Source organism: Pelophylax lessonae (assembly GCF_965119305.1).
Source record: "Pelophylax lessonae genome assembly, chromosome: 13".
NCBI classification, from domain to species: Eukaryota; Metazoa; Chordata; class Amphibia; order Anura; family Ranidae; genus Pelophylax; species Pelophylax lessonae.
The window spans coordinates 20241912-20254266 of NC_138780.1; the positions used below are offsets into that span (position 1 = coordinate 20241912).

At 43.0% G+C, this 12355-nt stretch overlaps 1 protein-coding gene across 1 annotated transcript in view; it reads left to right on the forward strand.

The window, feature by feature from the left end:
* LOC309569110 (uncharacterized protein) overlaps window positions 1-12355 on the forward strand; it is a gene marked incomplete at both ends in the record, with an annotated part of 58945 nt that overhangs the window by 25666 nt on the left and 20924 nt on the right. The window contains 3 exons of the mRNA XM_082274874.1: window positions 2055-2097; window positions 6567-6582; window positions 9401-9439. Of these exons, the coding sequence (XP_082131000.1) occupies window positions 2055-2097; window positions 6567-6582; window positions 9401-9439 (98 nt within the window). The remainder of the gene's footprint in view (window positions 1-2054; window positions 2098-6566; window positions 6583-9400; window positions 9440-12355) is intronic.

Consider the following 12355-nt stretch of genomic DNA (forward strand, 5'->3'; position numbering starts at 1 on the left):
GCTGGCCACACTCAAGCCGAAATATCAGGCAAACTCATTTTCGAAAAACAAAAAATCGGCCGTGAGAGTAGACGATCGTGCCATCATGTAATGACCGAATTTTGAATGATAAATCGCTCGATGGACATAAATTAATCCGTTTTTTTTTCGTTCAGTTTGTCACATATGCCTGGTGCAAACGGGTCGGCCGAAAAACACCTTAACCTTTTAATTTATCGTTCGGTCGGCAGATTTTCAAAACTGTTCCTTCGATTTTTTTCGGCTCTGAAAAGTTAAACGATTTTCTATTTGTTAACTGGACGAAAAACGACCGATCTGACCAAATTACAGATTTTCGAACGATCTATCAGCTAGTGTATGGCCAGATTGACTAAAGCTTTCTTTTGGTGGTATTTGATCACCTCTGCGGTTTCTCGTTTTTGCGCTATAAACAAAGAAAAATAAAAAGCTTCAATCTTGAAATAACACCAATATTTTCTACTTTCTGCTATAAAGCATGCCCAATAAAAAAATTTGAAAAATCAATTTTTATCTATTTTTGGTAAAAAGAAATCCCAAAAAGTGTTTAGTTTGCTTAAGACCCCCATTCAGACTGGGGCGAGACACGACTTGGTGGGGCGACCTGTGAAGTTGCGGTGCACCGTGACCTCGGCGCGAATTTCACGGACTTCCTATAATGGAAGTCAATGCAGGTTGCCTCCAGTTCGCCCCAAAGTAGTACAGGACCCTTTTTCTAAGTCGGAGTGACTTGCGTCGCTCCTATTAGAACGGGTCCTGTACTACTCAATGGCGAGCGACCGACCGCGACTTGTCAGGCGACCAAATTATAAACTACGGGATATATTTATGGACTTTTTTTTTTTTTTTTTTTTTTTTATCGGGACTGCGACATTGCAGAGGACAAATCTGACACGAAGTGACACTTTTTGGGGACCAGTGACATTAATACAGTGATCAGTGCTAAATATGCACTGTATAAATGACACTGGCAGTGAAGGGGTTAACACGGGGTGATCCAAGGGGTTAAATGTGTTCCCTAGATGTGCTTGCTGTGTGGGGGGGGGGGGGTGGATTGAACAGAGGCAGAGATTAGCTGAATCTCACGATCTTTCCCTGCCTCTGTCAGGAGAGCCGTCTTGATGTTTACATACCAGACGACTCTCCTGTCAGTTTTGCCGAAGATCATAGGAGGCCGGCGGCGATCGTGCCCTCTCTTCCCACGGTCTGCCTCCCACTGTGTCCAATCACAGCGGGAGCGTGGCTCCGCCGCCAAAACCGCGTGCACCTAATCATGTAGATCTATGTGATTATGCCGAGCCACCCTGCCGCAGTAAATCGCACACAATTTTTTTTTTATTATGCAAAAATTATTTCGAGTACCAGTAAAAATAAAGCAAAAAAAATATATAGATAGATTAGATAGATAGATAGATAGATTAGATAGATAGATAGATAGATAGATATACTATTTGTGTGTGTGCAAAAAATATCATATTTTTATATATTATATAATTATTTTATTTAATTAATATAATTATATTATAAAAAATTATATATATATACACACACACACACACACACACACACACACACACACACACACACTATAATATTGATATACTATTTGTGTGTGCAAAAAATATCATATTTTTATATATATATATATATATATATATATATATATATATATATATATATATATATATATATATATATATATATATATATATATATATATAAATTTTTTTATAATTATATTAATTAAATAAAATAATTATATAATATATAAAAATATGATATTTTTTGCACAAATAGTATATCAATATTATATATATATATATATATATATAATATAATTTTTTATTTTTTTTTTTTTTTTCTGGATAGGTAGCGCCAGTACAAATAAAAAAAAAAAAAGTGCGTATATAGAGATATAGTGTGTGCGTGGAGATATAGATATACAGTATGTGTTTTTATATCTATCTCGAATATTAGGATATCTGTCTTAAGTTTCCTAATGAATTGTTTCTGCTTTTTTGTTAACTCAATTGCAGAGCTAAAGGTAGCGCATGCAGCTGGTCTTGACTTGGGCTATGGGTAAGTATGCACTCTGTAACCTCACTGAAGATTGACATAGCGGGTGCATTATTTTATTTTTGTTCCTGCAATGAACACAGAATGGCATTGCCTTCCTAGTAATGCCAGCTCAGAGTTGCAGTCATGCAGATTGTTCCCTTATAGCTAGAGGGCTGGAGTGTCCAGGCTCTCCACCACATTGATCCCAGGCCTTCAGCAGTGAGTAGGGGAACCCCTAAATGGAAAAAAAAAAAAAGCCCGCACTTCTCAATATACCCATCCAGTGCTGTCCTTTGCAGGCATTGGGAAAAGAACAACATGTAACGCGCCTGACCGTTATGTCCATAATTGCGATTTTGATCACTTTGGTGGAGGGTTAAACACTCATACCTGTGTCGCTCCCTCACCAGTTAAAGGAGCGAAACTTTGCTTTGACGACTTCTATTTTACATTGATTTCGGCAGCAGGGAACCACCACCCTGCTCCTGAAGCGGCAGAGAGATTGACACTAATATAGTAGTAGCGAGTGATCTCCTTTCATTCTCTAGCAATCCTGTCACTGGTGAATTCTCACAAGTGTCACTAACCAAAATTGTTACTGCCGCCCCAAGTAAACTGGTAAATGGATCAGTTTGAATCCTCACCCATCCACCTAACATAAAAATAATTCAATGAAAGATTTTTTTGTTAGAAATGAAAGTCAATCCTTAGTGCCCAGTCACATATATTGTGGTGACCGGGGCTGTTTGTGGACTGGAAAAACCCTATTTACTGATATAAGACACACAGAAAACCATTGTTTTTTGTGCCACATTCGTACTGCAATGCAGTCATCTGCTTATTGCACCTGGAACAGAGTGCTGCCCACACACTAAACTGTGGATAAGGGGTGTTGGGTAGGGGTGGGAGCTATGCCTGGTCCTTCTGTACTTGCCCCCTTCCCGCCGACCACCTCCTGGCCCCTTAGGAGTTCTAAATTCTGGGAGGCAGACATTTCAGTCATGTGACCACTGTGATTAGCTGTCAAAGCGGTCACATGATCAGAGAGCTCCCGTTCGCAAATGGGCATTAAGAGCTTTCCTATTTCTGCTAGTAAGAGCCCATTCACACTATCGCGACCCCTAAGTCGCCTCATAAGGGGGCGACTTCTAGCGCGACTTGTGAATTTTTTTTTTACGCGACTTGTATGATAGACTACTTTGAACGACTTTGTATTTGGCCAATCAGAATATGAAAAAAGTGTCCCTGTGAAGTTTCATCTCTGAAGCATGTCTAGAACCAGAAAAAAAGAGCATTTTTCTTATTTTTATTAGAACAGGAATATGGCTTCTCTCCACCTGGCCGTTTTTCTTGGAGGCAGGCATGACTTTTTTTGGATTGTGTCTGGGGGGTCCAAATAGTGTCCGTGAAGTTTCATCTCTATAGCATGTCCAGAACCAGAAAAAAAGAGCATTTTTCTTATTTTTATAAGGACAGGAATATGGCTTCTCTCCACCTGGCCGTTTTTTTCTTGCTGGCATTTATCGGGTATTTTTTTGGAGTCTCTGGAGGCAGGCATGACTTTTTTGGATTTAGTGTCTGGGGGGGTCTAAAAAAGTGTCCCTGTGAAGTTTCATCACTGTAGCATGTCCAGAACCAGAAAAAAAGAGCATTTTTCTTATTTTTATAAGGACAGGAATATGGCTTCTCTCCACCTGGCCGTTTTTTTCTTGCTGGCATTTATCGGGTATTTTTTTGGAGTCTCTGGAGGCAGGCATGACTTTTTTGGATTTAGTGTCTGGGGGGGTCTAAAAAAGTGTCCCTGTGAAGTTTCATCTCTGTAGCATGTCCAGAACCCACACTGCTGTATCAATAATTATAAGAAAAATGCTTTTTTTTTTTTTTTTTGTTCCTGGTTCTGGACATGCTACAGTGATAACTTCACAGGGACACTTTTTAGACCCCCCAGACACTAAATCCAAAAGTCATGCCTACCTCCAAAAATGCCCGATAAATGCCTGCAAAAATAACGGCCAGATGAGAGAGGAGCCATATTCCTGTTCTAATAATAATTATAAGAAAAATGTTTTTTTTTTTTTCCTGGTTCTGGACATGCTACAGTGATGAAACTTCACAGGGACACTTTTTTGACCCCCCCCCCCCCAGACACTAAATCCAAAAAAAGTCATGCCTACCTCCAAAAATGCCCGATAAATGCCTGCAAAAATAACGGCCAGGTGGAGAGGAGCCATGTTCCTGTTCTAATAAAAAATTATAAAGAAAATGCTTTTTTTTTTTTTTTTTTTCTTCAGGACCATTTTTATGGAAAGTCGGATCACAAGTCGCGTCAATTAAGATAAGGAGGCGACTCCCATTGAAGTATATGGGACAAGTCGGATCACTGGTCGTCTCAAAGTAGTACAGGACCCTTTTCTGAAGTCGGAGCGACTTCAGTAGTGCCAATTAAGACGGCACTCATTGATTAACATTGCTTTTGTTATGTCAAGCGACTTGGGGCGACACAAGTCGTGCTAGTGTGAATGGGCTCTTGGTGTCTGGGAGCACACTCTCAGCGCAGAATTGTTTACATTTGGGCCACATATATGCGTACGGCCGGTGGGAACAGATTACTGAATGTAAGCTGACCATACAATGTTAGAATGTAAGCTGAAATCTAGCATTGGGTAGCCATGCTGGCACAACAGTTGATTACTTAGTCATTCTAAAGGAAAGATTATTATTATTTTTTAAGAGGAAGTAAACTCTTCCTTTCTTTTCCCCTGTAAAGTAAATGTATAATGTGCTAGTATGCATTGCATACTAGCACATTATGTGACACCTGCAACAAAGCCTGCGTTGTGCCGGCTGCATCCATCTTTGCTCGTGTTCCTTCCGGGTCTGTTGACTTCAGCTGTATTACTGGCCAGAGCCGTGTGACGTGGAGGTTGCGTGGGAGCCACTGGTCACAGCACAGGGCTCTGAAGAGACGGCACAGGCGGCCGTTTCTTCAGAGCGCATGTGCTGATGACGTCATCAGCTGCATGCAATGTAAATATCTCCTAAACGGTGCAAGTTTAGATATTTACAGTACCTATAGGTAAGTCTTATTAAAGGCTTACCTACAGGTAAGTCATAAAAGGGGGTTTACAACCACTTTAATAAACCCAGTGGTTTTGCACAAAGCAGCCCTGATCATAATCTTCTTTTTGGGTCCCCTGCCGGCGGTTCTGACCACAACCCCCCCCCTTGCTGAGTGCCCCCAATAGCAAGCCTCCTAATATGGGGGCACTGGAGCAGGCTCGCTCCTGTGCTGCTCTGTGAGGCCATTCACACACTGCGCGGTTCAGCCCCGCCCCCTGCTCTCTACTCATTGGCTCACTGGCTGTGATTGACTGTGGCAGGAGCCAATGGCTCCCACTACTGTGTGAGCCAATGAGAGAGAGACCCATGAGAGCAGCTGCTCCCATGCACATCACTGGATCGGGATTGGGCTCAGGTTAATATAAGGGGGGACTGGGGGGGGGGGGGGCAAGCTGCACCCTGAAGAATAGAATGCATGAAGGTAAAAAAAAAAAAGTTGGCTTTAGAATCACTTTAATCAAGTTTGGTTGGAAAATTGTCAGCCGAAGTGTGCCCCAATCGGCTGCAGATGCTATTCGGGTATGACAGCCCACACTAGCGGCTAGCCAAAGACAAATCTCCCATGCCGGGGTGTTGTAAATCTATGCTGTTTGTGTGGATGGGAGAATCTGTTAGATTTCTTTAATTCACTCTGGATCACCCCATGATGAGCTGGCGGTAGTTCTTCTCAAAATGTGAACAGATTCATGGAGAACTAAAGCCCCGTACACACGCAACGATTATCAGCCGACCGATCGTCCGTCTTTTGTCCAGAGTGGTGTTTTGTTGGTTGGAATGTGCCTAGACTGCACACAAATTTTCTCGACCAAAAAAAATTCTACTTCAGAAGTGATGTCATGTGTTGGTTTGCTTTCTTTGTGTTCTTTCTTCTCTGAGCATGCCCAGACTTGCTCATCAGATTTTTCCCTGTCGAAATCTGTACTGACTGCACGAAAATCGTCCGTTGTGTTGACGGGCAACAAAAATTTTATAGCCTGCACACCAGATTTTTTTTATTTTTGGCCGAAAAGTCGGAGTTGGTTGTCGGAAGCATCATACTAACAAGCCGAAAATCGGCAGATCAGACGTTGGACGAAAATTCCCTGCCAATTTTCGACGCGTGTGTACGAGGCTTTAGTCTGTGTATAGCTCCACACCATGTTGAAGGGGAAAACAAGTAGAGCTTTGGGTTGCTCTGCTGGGAGGGTCGAAAGTACTATATCCTTCTGGTGGTTATTACATTAGCCTGTTACTTTGCTCCCTCCAAGTGAATCGCATTACTTTTTGTTTCCTAATTTTGGCTAAAAGACTGTTTAAAAATAATCCTTGTCCAAATATTCTATAGATAATTTTATTTTATTTTTTTCATTTTGTCTCTCTTCTCCTGGCAGCGGAATGGATGAACAGGTCAGTAGCCATTTTATGTCAGTATAAAATGTTAAACTTTTTCTTTCTGCATGGGAAGTATTCATAATTTTTGCTGTTAACTATAAAGTGATGAGTTTGTTGTAAGCCAAATGACCGATGCATGAGAATAAACAATTGAAAAGACAAGAACTCTCTGCTCAAGGTGGTGTGATTGCCTGATGACTCACACCGGTGCATGCCCCGGCTCACCTCCGTGAAAACTTGATAAAGGAATTGGCAGCACTCCAGGTTGAGTCGAAATCCAGATTTATTGACTGGACATCCAAATATGACAATCGTGACAAGGTAGACGCGTTTCACACACTGTGTGCTTAATCATAACCCATAATGATTAAGCACAGTCAGTGTGTGAAATGCATCTACCTTGTCACGATTGTCATATTTGGGATGTCCAGTCAATAAATGAGAATAAACACCTGACAGTGGAAAAGGTTCCACTACCGGTCAATGCCCAGAGCTTGAGCAACCTGCCTGCAGGCCCAGCCATTGTCTTGTAGGAATGGAATATATAAATGAAAAGGGATTAAGGTCAGTGTTTGCTTCATTAAAGTGACCTCGGAGAAGACTAACTTTCCCGTTTTTTTATACTATTCAATATTGCCAAAAAAAACAGTGCTTTCTCGGCGACTAAATATCCTGAGTTATCATTGTGTTTACTTTATAGTATTATACACCTAACTAACCCTAGAAGTTCACCTTTATTAATAATGAACCTCTTTTTGCAGGTAAGTACCTTTTTTACTTGGAGCATGTAAGGCTCGGTTCACATATGTCCGACCACGGTTCTCATGTGCAGCTGGCCTGCAGATATGTGAATTGGCTCCATAGAGAAGGCTGCAGGTTCACATGCCATGTGCATTGGATGCGGTTCAAAAGGCAATTTGCATATATGTGAACCGAGCCTAAAGCTTTGCACCTGCGATCAGCAGATGCCATGCAGGACTCCTGGAATCATGAAGGGGGGGGATACATTTTCTGGAGATCAAGTGGATTATGTTGTGCATTATTTTTTTATTTATTTTTTTTTTTTTTCCTGAAAGTTTGCATTTAACCACTTAAAGCGGAGTTCCAGCCATTTACTCACCTGTCCAACGGTCCAGCGATGCGGCCGCCGGAAGCCTCGATCCTCTCCCTCGGCGCCGGCATCACTGCTGTGGGCACCCGGCTGTTACAGTTTGCGGCTTCACAGCCGGGTACCCACTGCGCATGCGCGAGTCGCGCTGCGCGCCGTGATTGGCCGGCAATCTTCTGGGACCTCTGACGTGTCCCAGAAGATTGCAGGGAGGGAGGGGGAGAGGAGAACTTCCGCTCAGGGCGCCAGCGGCGCTCCGAGCGGAAGTGGGAGCGGGTACCTGTCAAAACTAGGTACCCGCTCCCCCCCCCCCCCAAAAAATGACATGCCAAATGTGGCATGTCGGGGGGTCAGGACTCCCTAAAGCGGAAGTTCCACTTTTGGGTGGAACTCCGCTTTAAGCCCCGGAGGATTTGGCTGCTAAAAGACCAGGGGTTTTTTTTGCGAAATTTTTTTTTTTTTTTCTGCGTGACTTTAACGGACAATTGCACGGTCGTGCGACGCTGTACCTAAACGAATTTGACGTCCTTTTTTTCCCACAAACAGAGCTTTCTTTTGGTGGTATTTGATCACCTGTGCGATTTAATCACGCGCTATAAACAAAAAAGAGCGTAAATTTTGCAAAAATAACAATTATTTTTCACAATTTTTTATATGAAATTCCCCAAAAGAAAAATGTAAAAATCAAAATTTTTTAAAATTTTCGGCCAATTTGTTTTATGCTACATATGTTTGGTAAAAAAAAAATCGCAAAAAGCGTATTTTGATTGGTTTGCGCAAAAGTTATCGCGTTTACTAACAAAGGGAAAGATTTTTGTCATTTTTGGTGGTTTTTTTTAACGTGTAATGGCTGCGATCTGCGGTTTTTTTTTTCTTTTTTTTTTTCGGTACTGCGACATTGCGGCGGACAGATCGGACCCTTGACTGACATTTTTGACACTTTTGGGGGTACCAGTGACATTACTGCAGTAATCAGTGCTATACATATGCACTGTTACTGCAAAAATGACACTGGCAGGGAAGGGGTTAACTTTATTGGACAGGGAGGGTTTAAGTGTGACCTAGGGGCGTGTTTCTAACTGTGCAGGGACATTGCTATTGGTGTAAAAGCAAAGATCCACGGTTCTACATAGTAGAACGGTCAGATCTTCACTTTTACACAGGGAGAACTGACAGGCGGATTGTTTACACAAGCCGCTCTGTCTTTCTCCCTTCACAGGAGCGATCGCAGTGTGACTGGCGGACATCGAGTCCGCCGGTCACACGCACTGACTTGTCTGTGAACGAGCCGCGGCGGGCGCGCGCCCGCCCGCAATTGGCTCGCAAGTCAGTGACGGGCGAGTGACGTACCGATACGTCACTCTGCCTGGCCGGGGCTGACCGCCGCAGTATATAGTCGTGCGGCGGTCGGCAACCGGTTAATAAACGTTTGTGCAAAATTGAAGTGACATAAAAATGTGCAACTATCGGTGTTTCTTTTGTTTTTTTTTTTTTTTTTTTTTTTTTTTTCTCCTAATTCTACAGGACCTCTGCTTTGAGAAAAAATATAATTTTGTGGGGGGGGGGGAGGGGGGTAGTTAATTTTATAATTTGGGGGAAAAATTAAGGTTTTTCAAGTATTCAAAAAATTTTAAAATTTGCTCTAGAGGCAAACGGGTGAAACAAATACAGCTAAAAAAAAAACGTAGGATATATAACCCAAATCTGTACTTCTTCTTTTTTCAGGGTGTGGAGGATGACAGTGACATGGAAGTGCGCAGCATGGTATGTAGTTACCAGAAAATTTCTTTAGAGGGATGTACAGATCCCCCCCCCCCCCCCACTTCCCGTTTTTTGTGTACTCAGGTGCACCTTATTTGTAAGAAGTGTGATCTTCTAGTCCCCCTCCAGCTGTCATCCACATCCAGCTCTGGAAAATGACAGCGGGACCTGGGAAGTCCGAATCTGTTTTGCGAGAAAGCAACAGGAAGTGGCACACCAGGCAAAATTTGTATTCGCCAGGTTAGAGCGTGGGGTCAGATTTTTATAGCTTCACACAGATTCGTATTGGCGAGGGCTGCTCACAGGATAGAAGATTAGGGGAAAACCAAATGACGGGTATCGCTAATACAGGCATTGAGGAGATATCTTACCAATGGGGACACAGACTGTAATAAGGATCAGGCTTCATCGCTTACACCAGTGGTTTTTAACTCCGGTCCTCAGGACACACTAACAGGCCAGATTTTAAAGTGGGAGTTCCACCCATTTTAGTAACTTTAGATGTATCTAATCCCCTTTAAAACGACTTTTACCAATGGAAATTTTTTTTTCTTTCTAGGAAATACCTTATTTTCTTTATTCATCCTCTCCTCACTACCGGGTCCAGCCGCCGATCGGTGATTACGTCATTCGGCGATTCGCAGGGGGTGCTGGGATGTATCTCATGGGATGAAATCTTGCATTATTACACAGGAGTCCTGAGCTGTACTGTATGTATTGGATTGAGGCCGTGCTCTCCTCCGCCCCGCCTCCTCTCAGTGAGCGAGGACAAAGCATTATATCCTCACTGAGAGGAGGCGGGGCAGAGCATGGCCTCAATCCAATACATACAGTACAGCTCAGGGGACACCTGTGTAATAATGCAAGACTTCATCCCATGAGATACATCCCAGCACCCCCTGCGAATCGCCGAATGACGTGATCGGCGGCCGGACCCGGAAGTGAGGCGAGGATGAATAAAAAAGAAAAGCTATTTCCTAGCAAAAAAAAAGTTTCCATTGGTAAAAGTAGTTTTAAAGGGGATTACATACATCTATGTAATCGGTTATTAAAAATGGGTGGAACTCCACTTTAAGTATTACCTTTTGGGAGATGCAGACTAGAATACTGCAATCACTGAGCAGCAAATGAGATCACCTGTGATGTAATTTAGTTATCTTGCAAACCTGGCCTGTTAGTGGGTCCCAAGGACCGGAGTTGAGAAACACTGGCTTGCACAGACCTGGATCACAAAACTGGCTTAGCAACAATTTCAAAGAGACACTTTCACGTTTCCCATACAGTAAACGTACAAAAAAGGGTGCCGAATTGTGAAGTGAAAGGAGTCCAAGGAGATTTTAACTAGTTCCTGCCAGAGGTACGCAGCTTTAACACCAAGCGGCTGTATATATATATGTGTATATATGTGTGTGTGTGTGTGTATATATATATATATATATATATATATATATATATATATATATATATATATATATATATATATATATATTCTGTGCTGTGAGCGCACTCCCAGTACATGAACCAGCGGGTAATGGAAAGCTCCCATTGCATATTTGCATAAAGGAGCTTTCTGATTGTGACTGCCAATCGCAGCAGTCGCATCATTGGAATGAACCCCTCCCAGCACCTCTTAAAGCGGAGTTCGGCATCTCCCCTCCATACTGTAGCTGCTGACTTTTAATATTGGGTGTCCTGGAGTCCAGCGATGTTTCCATCGGCTGTTGGGTGCTGTCGCCGCCATTGCCGCTAAGGGAACCCGGCAGTGAAGCCTTGAGGCCTCACAGGCGGGTCCCTACTGCACATGCGAGAACCGCGCTGTGCGTTCGGATTGGCGGGGGAAGGAGGGGGCCAAACTTCCAAGGGACGGTGCCGTTTCCCCCTAGAAGTGGGGAAGGGTACCTGTCAAAAATGGGTACCCCCTACCCCCTGAAAGGTGCTAAATGTGGCCCCGGAGGGGGGGGGGAGGAAGCAAATGAACGGAAGTTCCACTTTTGGGTGGAACTCCGCTTTAAGTGAATTTGCTACAGAAATGTAGCCTTTCCTAGACCTTTGCGGTAATATCATGTGACCTAAAAAAAAAAATTGGAACTACCAATATTTTATTCCCTAGGGCGTCTGCTTTCAGAAAATGTGTTTAGGGGGACTTGTGTTCTCTCCAAGCCTAAAATATTTTTTTTATACATGTGTGAAAACAATGCAAAATCGTCTCTGGCAGCAAAAAAGTTAAAAGAATGGAAGGTGGCGACGGGAAGGGGTAATAATACAAAAAACTAAATTATCAAACCTGTTTCTGGGGCAACAAAGTCAGTCCGTCTCCCCCCCCCCCCCCCCTTTTTTATCAGGGCTTAGAATTAAGCTAATGAAGACTTGAAAAGAACTCCATACATTGATCTAAAACTAGAGGAATCTGTTTGCTGTGATTCTCCCTAAAAGAAGTAATATGAGGTTAGCAAAAAAACGTGTACTCTGGTCGATGCTGCATCTGTCCCCTACTGCTTCTAAGACTGAGAAGTGAGCAATCAAAGAACACCGATCCATCAGTTCTTAGTCTTCAGTGAGCTGGTGACTGTCAGTCACTGGCTCTCTGCTCTGCCCCTCCAGCGCTCACTGGTAGAGGGGCCGGGAGCAATTTGCTTGTGCTGAGAGGCTGAGCCAGCGGCCGGTCAGACCATATGGTTTGGATCTTTCCAGAGTCTGGACTGGCTCTGTAACTTCAACGCACGAACCGCACTCCTGTGATCCATAGGAGTATGGCCAGAAGAGCTTTGGCCATACTTTAAAAAACTGCGGATATGCAGAGTGGTTAGTGGGGAAAACTTTGCATTGTGACAGTGGCTCTACAAAGGATGCCACCCTTATTTATTTATATTTTGGGGGGTTAGTTGCTGTAAATTGCCAGAGAAAGATGTGAATAATCTT